The sequence below is a fragment of the Pristiophorus japonicus genome, chromosome 17 (assembly GCF_044704955.1).
Source record: "Pristiophorus japonicus isolate sPriJap1 chromosome 17, sPriJap1.hap1, whole genome shotgun sequence".
Lineage (NCBI taxonomy): Eukaryota > Metazoa > Chordata > Chondrichthyes > Pristiophoridae > Pristiophorus > Pristiophorus japonicus.
This window is the reverse complement of record NC_091993.1, coordinates 10,615,512-10,630,372: the sequence shown is the minus strand read 5'-3', so window position 1 is coordinate 10,630,372 and position 14,861 is coordinate 10,615,512. Positions and strand designations below refer to the sequence as shown.

Here is a 14,861-nt window from a genome sequence, read left to right as displayed (position 1 = left end):
AGCCAGGGGAGGGAAGTTGAGCTTTATTGGCTGCATTCCATATTCAGTACTGGAAGTGGTCTTGTCACAGCAAACACACACACTAATATAGGAACATTAAAATATGGCATGGGGAGGAAAAGGGAGAAGTGATCGTCAAAAAAAGTAGAATGGATAAAGAACCATATTTTTTCATGCCCTTTATTTCAGTAGCTTCATTTTGAAGCAGAGGCTAAAATACAACAAAAGCTAAATCTACATTTAATCTGTTTGTTTTAATTAAATTAGCACACTTGTAGCAGTAAAGATGTTGTCTGATGCACTTCTGGTAACACAACCATCTGTCTCCGTCCCAAATTATTACCAAGTATGTAAATAACGACATGAACAAAAGCGCTTTACACGAGAGAAAAAAAGTGACCACTATAAATCCATGGTGCGTAGAAACAGGGAACTGCTCAAATAAAGCTGTACTCTCTATCCTCATTATAACACAGTTCCCAAGAGCCCAACATTTGATACTTGATAATGAGGTGCATACTATAATGAAGGTCTGGTTGCTTTATATTAAGAGATAATGTTGCAACACAGTCTGATAACGATGAGACAGTGTGTTAAAACAAATCTTCAAAAAGGAAAAACATAAAAGTGATTAGTTATGAGGAAAATTCAATGTTGTGTTCTATGTAACTGGGTCAAAAACAAACAACGTGGAAGGTATTTTAAAAGTACAAAATACATCCTAGTATAAAAAGCAAATTCAGTAACACGCACACAATCCCCACTCTAGCTAAAAAGCTCAGCGGCAGCTGCAAAAGAACAATATACGTCAGGCTAATAAAATGCCAGGCAGAATGACGTGCAACTTCCTCCAGAGACCACGAGGGCCTATTTTGGTCCTGTGAGGCCAGTGGAAAAGCTTTGATTTACAATTAACAATTCCATTCACTGAACCTCCTTATGAATGTTTTGTCTCTTCAGGCAGTGATATGCTAAAAAGGGCTTTAAATCTCCCAAAATCTCTCTCGACATTAGTATTCCACGAGATAAAAATGGAACCTCTGCAAAGTATTATACTGATGTTTAAAGGGAGAAAATGGCATTTTAATGGATAGTAAAATTCAGTACAAAATGAATTGTTTGAACAGTCTTAATATTATGAAAATCAAGACCCTATAAAGATTACCTGCATTATATTGCTGAATATTCTGGTACATCTACTTTTATAAGCAGAAACTATTATATTGAACAATACCTCTTTACTGGACAACAGTAACTCAACCAAAGCAACTATTTATCCCATTATCATAGACGTGTTGATCCTCGATTCTGTCTGGTAAGCAAGTCAGCTGGCGACAATGTTGATTTTGAAACTTTATTTCAGCCAGACATGTGATTACACTTGGATGACGTGCAGAGATTGACCTGAATTACTGCCACCCAGGACCTCACACACTGTACTGAGCACTTACATCAGCCATGCGCAAAGCTTATTGAATAATTTATTTTTACAAAGATGTGATTTACTGCAGACGTCAATACTAGAGATTTAGACATTTTACAGGGCTATTAAGAATTGTTGTCACATACAGTGCAAAGCTTCATCCATTGTGCTCTAAACTCAAAAGCCTGCTACATTCAAATGACATTTTCATTTTTACTCCAGCCATCCCATCCACCTCAGAATAAAAATGTAATAATGACAAGCTATGCACAGTTTTGTTCTGTGGAACCTCTCCTCTAGGAATTGGGTCAAACTGCCTAAGCAGGCAAGACAAAGATCTTAAGGTTCCTCCAAGTTAGGCAGCTGATCCGATTAGCCTGGATGGATTCAAAGGTGAAGGGTTGTAATCTAGTGTACTAATCAAACCAGAAGATTAGACTTTTTGTAAATATATACACATGACACTAGGATGAAAAATGTTTTTCAGCTGATTAGAGATTTTAATAAGACTAAAAAAATGTCTTTATAAATATAATCAAGCATTCTGTATTCCTATTTATAGTTTAAGATTATTGATGCAAACCTATCTGGTGATATTTCTGAGCCACTGGACTTTAGAACACAATAAATTTACTTGCATAATATAAAAGGAGAAGTGTGTTCTGCTGAATCACGTAATTCTAAATGCCCTAAAGATGATACCTTAACACTTATTCTTGTTTTTCGGTCATTCTTTGTTGCTCCGTTTAACATTTTTAAACTAGTGGGTCAGAGGTAACCCAAGAAGATTCTGCACAGTACTCCTGCTGCTACAAGATTAAGTTCCACTCATTGCACGGAAACAACCTGATGGCACAGTAAGTGGAATTATACATAAAATGTCCGCTTCAAAGTTGTCTCAATTAGCTGTTTTAAAGCATTTTACGGTAATTAGTAAGTGGCAGAAGCAGTGGCAAGTGCGTGGACATAATTTTGTTTATAATGTACATTGTAACAATTCAGTATAATGCCTATTCCTTTAACATAATTTAGGACAAATGTATAGAAAGAGAATCCGAATTATTGAGATCTCTCTCCTATTGGCAATATTAGAAATTAGTGGTACACAATCTTAAACAAGCCCACAAAACTGGTCCCTAATTAAAACAAGATGACAATTTCTAATATCAGATCCCAAGTACCAGCAAGTACTCAACATTGTGGACTTGCTGCAACCTAGTTACCTGCAGAACTACAAGAACCACTCCCCCATTAGTTCGCTGAATTTTGTGATCAGTGTCTGTGTGGCCTTATGGCAACGGATTGTACTGGGGCTTAAAAAAATATTCCGTAACGTGATGCAATTGTCTAACATTATTTCAAAATGTATAAATGTGAACTAATTTCTGTTGCAGTTAAATATTGTGTCCATCCCTAGCATAGCACAATACTAGGTAGGGGATGGCTGCCCCCCCAAGTCCAGGGATGATGTTCTTTATAATGCAAACATTTGAAAATGCCACTGAATCACGTATTGCATTTTTTTTGCATTTACCACACCACCAAAATTATATTCTTAAGGACTGTAAAACCTATTGCAAATAAAATAGTTACAATGGCTTTCAATGTTCCTTCCCCTCCACGGTGGTCGGTCATTAAACACCTGTGCTGCTATAAAATGCCAGTCTATTTTTCAGTGGCATCCTACACCCCAACCAAATGAGCATAAAAATTCTAAATAAAAGTGCATGCAAATTCAGTTACTGTACTCAAGTTCACTTGCTTTATTTTAAAATGATTAGTATTTAATTAGGGTAATACACAACTAGCAATAGGTCCAGTATTGCTATAGACAGAACTTAACCTGAAAATAAATTTATAAATAGCATTTGAGACAGATTCATTGGTTCTTGATAAATATTAGAGCTAGAGCTACCCGTCAATCCAATATATAACAATGCAAGTTCTCAAGCACCAGTTTACAGCCCACTTTGGGTACTGACCAAAAGGCACAGCATTTCTGGAATGAGTATTTTCAGTTTAACTGTAGCATTTTCCTTCAAGCCACCAGCCACATGAAGCTAGCATTGAGAAGACAGACTTTTGCCAACACAGTTCAACAGTCTCAGCACTCCCTTCAGTGTCATTTCATTTTACATGAATCAGTGTTCAAGCATGGAGATCAACTCATATGTTTGAAAAATGTGGTTTAGTCACAGCTTGAAGCTATATTTTTTGTGGGGGTTGCCAAGTCTAGAGAAGGCAACAGAAAGTAAGATACTGTTTTTTAAAAAAAAACGAAACGGTCTTATGTACAAGTGGCTGGGAACTGAAAGTAAACTTATGTATGTCCACATCTGTATTAACCGGGAAGCAATGTAACGGATTGCAAAGCAACACACGAAAATAAAGCACACTGTAAACAACCTAGATCTGCTACATGATGAAAGATTTGTCATATGTTTTTTAAATGCACATGTAAACTTATGTCAAACAGTAAAACAAAAATAAAAAGTTGCAAATGCTGGAAATACACAGCCATCTGACAAGAGAAAAGGCAATTGATGATGCCTCGGGTTCTGTAGGATTATACACCCGAAATGTCATAGTCTAACGGGAGGGGCCACATTGCAGCGGAGGTCTGGTGGGGGGGGGGGGACATGTGTTGGAGGGGCGGGCCTGGGGGCTCTGTGCCTCAGTGCGGGGAGTGTTCGGAGTGGGGTGGACGGGTTGACTGCGCAGATGGCGGTTGGTGGATGTGGTGTGGTTGGCGCCGCGGGGGCGTGGCTCCGGGGTGGCCGGGGCTGGGGGCTCGACATCCGGGGGTGTTCGACATTTGGGAAGGATTCTGATGGGACGGGGCGGGTTGGGTGCGGGGGAAGTGTTCCCGGTGTTGGGCGGGTCCGGAGCTGGGGTGGGGGCACGGTCTTGGGGTGGGGGGTGGGCTGTTTGGGGCTGGGATTGGGAGAGACTTCTGCACTCGGGGAGTTGTTGGCCTGTGGGGTTCCCTGCCGCGGAGAGTTGTTGATGCCAGTTCATTGGATGTGTTCGGGAGGGAGTTGGATGTGGTCTTTGCGGCTGGGGAGGGGGGGGGGGGGGGGGGGGGGGTCGGGGGGTGTGGTGCTGGGGTGGGTGATCAGCCATGATCTTGTTGAATGGTGGTGCAGGCTTGAAGGGCCGAATGGCCTACTCCTGCACCTATTTTCTATGTTTCCAACAGACCTGCTGTATATTTCTAGCATTTTGTTTTATTGTAATCTTCAAAGTCAGACACAAAGTGGCACATTTTGATATGGTTATATTTGATGTTTAAAGTTTTATTTTACAATTTGATTTGCACACAGACATTACAATCATCGTCTTATTTTTTTCCCCATTTGCATTAAATGGACTTCAATACCACTGAAATGAAAGAGGGTGGAAGGAGAAAAAATTAGGATTTTAAAAACAAAAACGGCCTTTGGACAGGTGTGCATGTATCTGGATTTGACTAATTCAGACGATGTGGGAGAAGTCATAATGGCATAATGTATTAAACGAAAAGTAAGTGACGAAAAGCTATGACATATGGGGTAAATTCAATGAAATGCTGGATATACACAATTCTGTATATGGTACTCTTTCATTACAATTAGAAGGGAATTTTAGATGTAGATCAATGGTTCAACAAAATGTTAAATTCATACATTTTCTCATTTGTTTTGATTTAAAAATACATACAATATTTTTACTAATTTTCTAAAATTATACTTCACACTCCAAAGTTTATACAAACTGCTGCACTTTTCACAATGGCCACACTGTTGTCATTTATATGGAGGTGGCAATTAAGGCATCTACCATAACAGAACATTTGAACTTCAGACATTTTTAAAGAAACTCGCGATCCTGCAGAATTGAAAGGATCACAATCTAATCAACTGACGAGATTTGGTGAATGGGCTAAAAAAAAGTAGTGAAAGAGAAATACTGCAACAATTATTTTAATTTAAACATTTGAACTACCAAACATTTAAAAGCACAATTAGATAAAACAAATTACAATCGCAAGTTGCAAAATTCTCAAATTAAAAGGCTATACATTTATTTTGGTGCAGAACAATTACAGTACCTGCATTACGATCTTCCAATGTGAATAACTAATTGTGTTTGCGGGCAAGAATCATTATAATGAGCTTGAATTTTAATTTCCAAAATGGCGTTATCTGACCATCATGGTCAGTAAAATGTTAAAAAGACACATGCATCATTACAACTATACTAACTATAATTTTAAAGGAAAAAGCAGTGAAATAATCTGTGCGAGCAACATAGACCAAACCCAAATATCCTACAGACACTGCCATCTAGTGTTGCTGCATAATTATAAGGCAATTGCAGATTCTAATAGCTCCAGATACAGAAGTGATTCCTGTGCCAAGAAAGATATGGATAATGGGGAACAGCAGTTTGTAGCAAGACAAACTACAGAGTAATCAGATTATCAGCCTAACTCACAAGGTGGTTTAGATTTCTCAAACAGCCCTCCATCATGCATAATTATGCCATAAATAAAATATTCACACTCAATTTTTAAGCAGTTCCAAAATAATGTTATTTTTAGACAAGTTAGCTGTGTTTAAGATTTCACGCTTGATACCAGACCTATTGCTTTGATGTGTCTATATTTTTGCTGGCTGAAATCTTTTGAGCAGTCACAATCTCTCAACAGGCGAAAGTGAGTCCTAGAAGGGACTAGCTGGAAAAACAAGATACAGGAAAATGATGTCATGGAGGTGGGGGAGGGGAGACAGAGAACAAGAAAGAAAGGGTAGTAGAAATTCGTGAGCGGGGGAAGGGAAGGAGCGAGTGAAGAAATGGGAGACGGGGCGAGGGGGAGCGGGAGAAAGGGAAGGGGATGAGAGAGAGAGAGAGAGAGAGAGAGAGAGAGAGAGAGAGAAAGTGGAAATAGGGTGAGAGAGAGAGAGAGAGAGAGAGGGAAGGAGGCAAGAGAAAGAGGGGGAAGGGGGTGAGAGAAAGAGGGAAGGGGGTGAGGAGAAAGAGTGGGGCGGTGGAAGAGAGGCCAAAAGGAGGGGGAGGGGTGTGGGGGAGGGGGAGGGGTGTGGGGGAGGGGGAGGGGTGTGGGGGAGGGGAAGTGGCGTGGGGGGGTGTGGACGGAGGTGGAGGGGGAAGGGGTGGGGAAGGATTGGGGGAGGGGAAAGAGGGGGTGGGGTGGGGGAAGAGTACGGATTGGAGGGAAGAGGGGACAGAGGATTATTGGGGGGAGGGGGATGGGGACGGAGGGGAAGAGGGGACGGAATGGGGAGGGGGGGTGAGAAGAGGGGACGGAATGGGGAGGGGGGGTGAGAAGAAGGGACGGATTGGGGAGGGGGGGTGAGAAGAGGGGACGGATTGGGGAGGGGGGGTGAGAAGAGGGGACGGATTGGGGAGGGGGGGGGGAAGAGGGGACGGATTGGGGGGGGGGGAGGGGAAGGGGAAGGGGACGGATTGGGGGAGGGAAGGGAAGAGGGGACGGATTGGGGGGTGGGAAGGGGATGGATTAGTGGAGGGAAGGGAAGAGGGGACGGATTGGGGATGGGGAGGGAATAGGGGACGGATTGGGGGTGGGGGGAGGGGAAGAGGGGATGGATTGGGGGAGGGGGGGGAAGAGGGGATGGATTGGGGGAGGGGGGGGAGGGGAGGGGGGAGAGGGGACGGATTGGGGGGGGGGGGAAAGAGGGGACGGATTGGGGGAGGGGAGGAAAGAGGGGACAGATTGGGGGAGGGGGAGGAAAGAGGGGACAGATTGGGGGAGGGGGAGGAAGAGGGGACAGATTGGGGGAGGGGGAGGAAGAGGGGACGGATTGGGGGAGGGGGAGGAAGAGGGGACGGATTGGGGGAGGGGGAGGAAGAGGGGACGGATTGGGGGAGGGGGAGGAAGAGGGGACGGATTGGGGGAGGGGGAGGAAGAGGGGACGGATTGGGGGAGGGGGAGGAAGAGGGGACGGATTGGGGGAGGGGGAGGAAGAGGGGACGGATTGGGGGAGGGGGAGGAAGAGGGGACGGATTGGGGGAGGGGGAGGAAGAGGGGACGGATTGGGGGAGGGGGAGGAAGAGGGGACGGATTGGGGGAGGGGGAGGAAGAGGGGACGGATTGGGGGAGGGGGAGGAAGAGGGGACGGATTGGGGGAGGGGGAGGAAGAGGGGACGGATTGGGGGAGGGGGAGGAAGAGGGGACGGATTGGGGGAGGGGGAGGAAGAGGGGACGGATTGGGGGAGGGGGAGGAAGAGGGGACGGATTGGGGGAGGGGGAGGAAGAGGGGACGGATTGGGGGAGGGGGAGGAAGAGGGGACGGATTGGGGGAAGAGGGGACGGAGTGGGGGAAGGGGGGACGGATTGGGGAGGGGGGGGGGGAAGAGGGGACGGATTGGGGGAGGGGGGGAGGAAGAGGGGACGGATTGTGGGAGGGGGAGAGGGGACGGATTGGGGGATGGGGGACGAGGGGACGGATTGGGGGGGGGAAAGAGGGGACGGATTGGGGGAGGAAGAGGGGACGGGGAGAGGGGAGGAAGAGGGGACGGGGAGAGGGGAGGAAGAGGGGACGGGGAGAGGGGACGGATTGGGGGATGGGGGAAGAGGGGACGGATTGGGGGAGGGGGGAGGAAGAGGGGATGGATTGGGGGCGGGGAAGAGGGGATGGATTGGAGGGGAGAGAGGGGAAGAGAGGGGATGCATTGGGGGGGGGGGGAAGAGAGGGGAAGAGGGGAGGAATTGGGGGGGTCGGAAGAGGGGAGGGTTTGAGGGGAGAGAGGGAAGAGGGGAGGGTTTGGGGGGGGAGAGAGGGAAGAGGGGAGGGATGGGGGGGGGGGAAGAGAGAGGGAAGAGGGGAGGGTTTGGGGTGAGAGAGGGATTGTGTGGGGGGGGGGGTGGAAGAGGGGACGGATTTGAGGTGGGGGTGGAAAGAGAGGGGACGGACGGAGGGAGGGAGGGAGGGAGGGAGGGGTGTAAGCGACCGACTTATTCTATTGGTTTTCTTAAAACTTTGATTATGGGTACATGTGCAATAGTGTTGGGATCCTCTGCTTAAAGAGCAGACCAAAATCAAAATTGATAGGAATGAATCATCAATTATAAACGATTTTGGTGTAAATAAAAATATAGTATGTAGTAAACTGCTGTTAAGTTCAAAGTTAGAAAATCATCCAATATTATAAACTAGTGTTAAGAATGTGATCTTTCAAAAAATTTACCTCTTAGATCAGATATCACCTTATTAGCTGTGTCGCCTACTGTGTGAAAGGCTATCTATCACGATGGATTTCATCTAGTGTCATTTCATGTCCCAGTCCATTTGTTTGTTGTACTTTCATCACTATGAATTTCTGCATGAGATCACATTTTAAGTTAGATTATCTAAGACTATTATATCATCATTTCATTGCGCTTTGACCAGGGCAAAGGGATGTCTATTGCTGCTTCATGCTACTCACCTCCAATTGGCCAAAACAGAGAAAAAGCTAAACAAAAAGCTCAACTCAACCAGTGCATTTAGGACAAGCAAACACCACCCTTACTTGTTACACAGGTTCCGATTACATGGCCAAATAACATAACCTCTCACTAAATATTACTTAAACACAGCATTATAAAAACTAGGCTAAAAATCTATGCATCATCATAAAAGTGATTAATGTTTAGCTCCCACCCAGCACATGCTTCTGACCACATTTCGGTCAAAATGCCAAAGTCACTGAACAAGCCAATTTTTGTTTAAAAGAACTTGCTTGAACCTTAATGCACGATCATTGCCTTTCACTCCAAAATCAAATTTGACTGAATACTATAATTATTTTTTAGTAAAATTTGTAGAATCCACCAAACTCCAAAAAGTTCTTAATGATTTACTTTAAATAGCTATATCGTCTTCACAGAAAATCAAGCTTGTTACGGGTATATCCATATGGAAATGTGACCACACATCTATTTGAACAGTTGGTAGCATGAAGACAGCAATTTCCTCTAAGTGTTGCCTGTTAGAAAGCACATTGGTTAAATCACTACAACACTGAATTACAACCTATGCAAAATTCAAAGATTTACACAGCTGCACAATTCTAAGCAGGCGGTAAAGTGGTGCAACTTCTGATTTCCAGTAGATGGCACTTTTATCAACATGTTACAATGGATTTGAATAGCAACCCTAATTTAAGTAGTTCGACAGGAATGGAAACAATTTGAATGTAAATAATAAATGCACTCAAAGGCACTTTTAACCCCGAGGCAGTACCATCAATGGCAGATTCGCTATTCTCCCACTATCAATGGCACTCTCAGAAACCGAACACAACATGTGGAGTTCAAGCATCATTGACCCAGGTTTCAGGCGGGGGGAGGGTGGTGGGTCACAATCTGCCACCAGTTTTTGCACCTCTGTCCCTTAACATTTAAACAGACCATTTTTATATACTTGAGGCACCACACTATTTCAAATCATGATAGAAGCACGGAATCCTTAAATCTAGCCCGCGACAAGATCCTTGTTTGAATGATCTGTCAAAAGCTGGATGACAATCTTCTTGTCATTGACTGCCAGGGATCGAGACAGCACTGCTGGCTTCAAGCAAATTTTCATTCTATACTACCTCGACTAATACAGAAATGTCACATCGGGCTTTGAGAATATGTCTGCAGGTCACCAACTTCTGAACACAGCCTCTTTCCACAAGAATTTTAAAGCACTGCCAAAAAAAACTACACAGTGCATTATCTCGAAGGCAAACATTTTTATTCTTCTACGGGCTCTTCACCAAGCCTCAAGATTTTAAAATAAAAATGCATAAATAAACCTTTCCCCTCACTCTTCTTTCAACGAACATACTCAGGTTTCACATTTGCCGGTGAAACCATGCTCACATTTCCCTTTAAATGTTTTGCGATCAATTACAAAACTGAACTGTAATAAATAAAATGTAAATTGCTAACTATTTTTAGCTAATGCAAATTTTCCTGGCCTAGGGAATAATGATTGGAAGCTTTGTGTTTGCTCTGTTTATCAAGTAGCTATTCAGCCTCTAGTGGGCCAAGTGCTTATGCAAGCACGCCTTTCAAGAGAGTCTGCAGCTGCACTTGTGGCTTCCAGGTAGGCTGCAGGTTTTATACACAGCTGCCCACAGCTACACTAACTACTGCAGTCCCATCTGGAACGAAGGTCATAGATATTTCCAGGATCAGGCTTTGTAATTTAACAGAGACAGCTCTTGCTAGATATCTTGGAAAAATCAGTCAATAGAGAACAAAAAATGTCTTCATTTCAGGCTGTTTGTGTTACACTCTGTGCATCGACTAGTTCATTCAGCATATACGTATCCAAGTGCACCTGCGTCCATGTGTTAAGCGAAGTGCTGACAAATAAAAACCGTATAACCATTTGCACAACAAAGAGATGTATCCTTCAAGGCAACATCACTTTCTCTCTTTCTCTCATGTTTGTTTCAGTAACAACCAAGCTTCTCTTGGCACCTAGTGTTTTTTTTAAAACTTCACACAGGATTATAAACAGTCATTTACAATTTTGTTGTTTTAAAGAATAAAGCACATTTAATGCCATGGAACACCCTGAAAGCATTAGATTATCAGAGCTATTAATGATTTTTTTTAACCAAACCCAACCAACCTTTATTCATCAAAGCATTTTATTCTCAAAGGATAAATTTCAGTGCAAAGAGGGATCAACAAACGAGTTGCTTGAAAGCCTTTCTGATGTAAGCCTGAAGTTAGGAAAGGCTTAATGAAGGCTTTAAAATCCACCAGGGCTTCACAATGAACATCTGACTTGGTGATTTATGCATATTAATAACCTCAGCAATCTGAGTTGTATATGTCCTCAGAATCTTAATGTCTTCAGCTCCACTGGGATTATTACAAATGTAAATTTCTAAGATTCTGAGCTATTAATCTCTGTCTGTCCTCCTGTTCAGCAACATAATGACTAATTAAACATCAAAAGACCTGTACAGGCGATCTTCTTTGACAGCTTCTGTCCTGGTTTCCCTCCCAAGAGGAGATTCAAATGGCTGGGACAAGGGGTGAGATTGTACAAATAAGCCACATATCATCATTACTAAATCGAGCAATGAGACATTTGCTTTCAATTTAAGCATTGCAAGTTATTTCATTACTATCTTTTGTTGACTTGTTCACAGCATAAAATTCACAAAAACGTTTCATTAAAAAATTATGACAATAAATTACAGGTGCACATCACATCATAGCAGAAAACTATACTCACAGATGAAGGCAAACCAGGAGGCACCTTTCTTACTTTCTTAGTCTGCGAGGGATCTGCACAGGAAGAAACAACATGTAATAATAGGTTATGACTATATAGTAAAATGTTTCTTTAATATCACTTACTTCTATTAAAATTATAGCATGAACAGCAGTTTGACTCCTTACAGACCATTGTTACTGGCAACAACTTGCATTTAGAAAGCACTGTTAACATAGAAAATAATCCCTAGGCACTGCATTGAGACATGAGCAGAACTGACACCAAGCCAGAAGAGGAACGTTTGAAGGGGTGACCAAAAGGCGAGTCACAGAGTTCAGTTTTTCGGAGGATCTTAAAGGAGAAAAGGGAACTGGAGAGCTGAAGGAAGGGACTGTCAGCAATGGGGAAGCAAAGGGATGTGTTTCGCAAGAGACCGGAATCAAGAGGAATAGAAAGAGCCTTGGAGTCCACGAGGGTCATAAATAGGGAGATGAGATGAGCATTGGGCAAGAATTTTATATTTGGGGCATTGGAGAATCTGGAACTAATGCAAGTAAGGTGAGGATCAGTGGCCTTGCTGGTGAGGGGGTCATTACCTCACCCCCCCCCCCACACAATCACAGAAATTGACCAACCCGGCCATGCAGGACATAATCATCCCTGGCTGGGTTCCACTAGGGAGAATAGCGTAGGATTTAAACGGAGGGGGGAAAAAAAGGCTGAAGAGGTCGGGCCCGGACTCTTGGAGGTTTAGAAAGGAGAAGACTGTAATACTGGAGACAGACGAGGTGGAAGCAGGTGCCTGCAGACAACTGGCATCAAGGTGGCTGTTTAGGCACCAATAATGCAAGAGTTCGCAACAGTCTCCAATTGAAAGACAATTATGGTGTACAAGTTGGAGAATTTGCGCCAACCAAGGAGGTGTGGGGGCCGGCAGAAGAGGCGGCCACTCAGCGGTGGATGATATGTCATGGGTGGCCAATAATAGTGGCGAGCGGAAGGAGACTAGTCCATCCTCAGAGAGTAAGTCAGTGGTAGGGGACGGCACTGATGTGAGGGAGAGGAGGAGAGAGATGAAGAGCCACCGGGTGTTGGACATGGAAAAAAGTGGAGCAAGGTCCCAAGGTGGTAGGGTCACGATGAGGGACCGTGATTGAGCAGGGAATGAACATCAAGTAAGGAAGGGGATCATAAGTTGGGGACAGCAGGGATAACAGGCAGCCAAAAATCACAAGGTTAAAACCTATTTTAAATCAGAGGATGAGGCTGAAACTGCAGGAGGTACTGAGGGCAGAGGCGAACAAGTGCAGGTGGTTGCAGGAGAAGGGGGTCGGACTACTCACAGCAACAGCCCAAGGGAAGAAAAGGGAGCGTGGAGAGTGGAGAAGAGGGAATCTACATGATGGAGAGGATGAGTTCATTGGCTAAACTTTGACTTGGGTGATAATCCCGATGATGTCAGTTAATAGAGATGGGCTCAGGGTGGGGGGGCTTGGCGGCAGGAGAAGCAATTGGAGCAGATAGTCGAACATTTTAAAGGGAGTGACATGCTGTGTTTGCAGGAAACGTTCTGGGACTTGAATCCAGTTAAGAGGGCCCGGATCATTGACTCTTGCAGCTACTGACTGGGCAAAGTCTGAGGTATCACGGAAGCTCTCCCCTTGTCTTTGGTTAACTTTACCCCTTGTATTAAAAGAAATTGGCTGTGATTTTATAGCAGATAAGTGGATAATGGTTTAAATAATGGTTTAAACTCAGCATCTAACTGTCCACTCAGTCAAATCTGTGGCGCAGTCAACCAAATCTGACTGTGAGATGTATAAAAGTGTGGATACAACAAAGGATGGGCCAGGGAATGGAACAATGAAGTTACCAATTGTGTCATTCCACGCACCCCACCACTTCACTTTAAGGTTTCTGACTGAGTTTATCTCAAGAATGCTTCACATTCTCGAAAGCTCTAAATGAGCTCACATACTATGACTGTAAATACAAACCAAGAGCTGGTGTGTCATTAAGCGGTCTTCTGCGTGGATTTGTAGCCGTAAAAGGATAGTACACCGTTCCAGGTTTTCCTGAAGATGGTAAAGGTCCAGGACTGCCTATTCCCACATCTGATCGAAGAATGCTGGACTGCAAAACAATGTGACAATATAATCACTTAATTCTGCACCGCTGCCAAGCTTGATAATATCAATAATGCTGTAACTTCACAGCAACAGCTCTGGATTTCCAATCATGATTCATCTCGAGGCTTTCCTGTAAATAAACTGAAAAATGTTTCCTAATTTGAGATTCATAAATCTTGGCATCGCTTTTTAATGCTAACTAGACCAAAAAATTGATTTATTGATATTAATATTTAGTGTATAAAAATTCCAGTATTCGAGTAAAATGAAAACGTACACGAATACCCAAATTCAGCAGACAATTCTCATGTAGCTCTATTTTTACTTGATCTAAAGAGTGCTGCAACATTCGGACAAGATCAAAATCTGAGGCAACAATAACTAAGTTGCCTGTTTTGCTTGCAAGACAGCTGTGGGTTTTAGTTAAACTTAAAAACATGAATTAGTCATTTTAAATGATTTGGAGCAGATTTTTTTAAAGAAAGGCCATATACACACACAACTATAATCCATCTAAATACAACTAGCTCACTGATCCTTTGCCCTAAGCAGAATATATTCCCACATGAGCAACTGCATGACAGAAAATCATTCAGGACTTATAGTTGTATATCCTGCTTCAGCCCAGAATTCCCAACTTTTAAAGCAATAGGTGTGAGATTTTGTTCAAAAACTGATTATTGTCTCCCACAAGCCCCAAATTTAACGTACAAAAATATTATCAGAAGTTTAACAAGCTATTTGGACTCATTACAGAGAATGTACTTCACAAAGTGGGGAAAATGCCCTGTTCTTCTCATTTAGCTCCAGGATCCCATTTATCGTCATTTGAAAAGTCAGCTGATTCTATTTTCCAATTTGATTAGTCACTCGTATACTCAGTTTAAGATCAAAATTAATTGGACACAATACGAAAATTACATTTTAGTACTTCAACAAATTATGCAGGTTATACTGGTTTAGAGGTTATAAATTTCCTGGTCATTGTTCATTAATTATGTTCATTCTTAAATCTTTCAAGGCAGATTTCATTCAAATGATACATCCAAGATACAAGTTATGCGTATTGGTTTATCTTCA

At 43.2% G+C, this 14,861-nt stretch overlaps 1 protein-coding gene across 6 annotated transcripts in view; it reads right to left on the bottom strand.

The window, feature by feature from the left end:
* Nucleotides 1-14,861, bottom strand: part of tcf12 (transcription factor 12) — a 318,722-nt gene that overhangs the window by 112,283 nt on the left and 191,578 nt on the right. For 5 of the 6 annotated variants that reach the window (XM_070858349.1, XM_070858348.1, XM_070858350.1 and 2 more), the window contains exons 7-8: nt 13,650-13,785; nt 11,671-11,723 (exon numbers count right to left, since the gene is read on the bottom strand). In XM_070858349.1, coding sequence (XP_070714450.1) covers nt 11,671-11,723; nt 13,650-13,785 — 189 coding nt within the window. Of the gene's footprint in view, nt 1-1,165; nt 1,241-11,670; nt 11,724-13,649; nt 13,786-14,861 lie in introns of those variants that run through there. The other variant, XM_070858355.1, reaches the window with a different exon arrangement.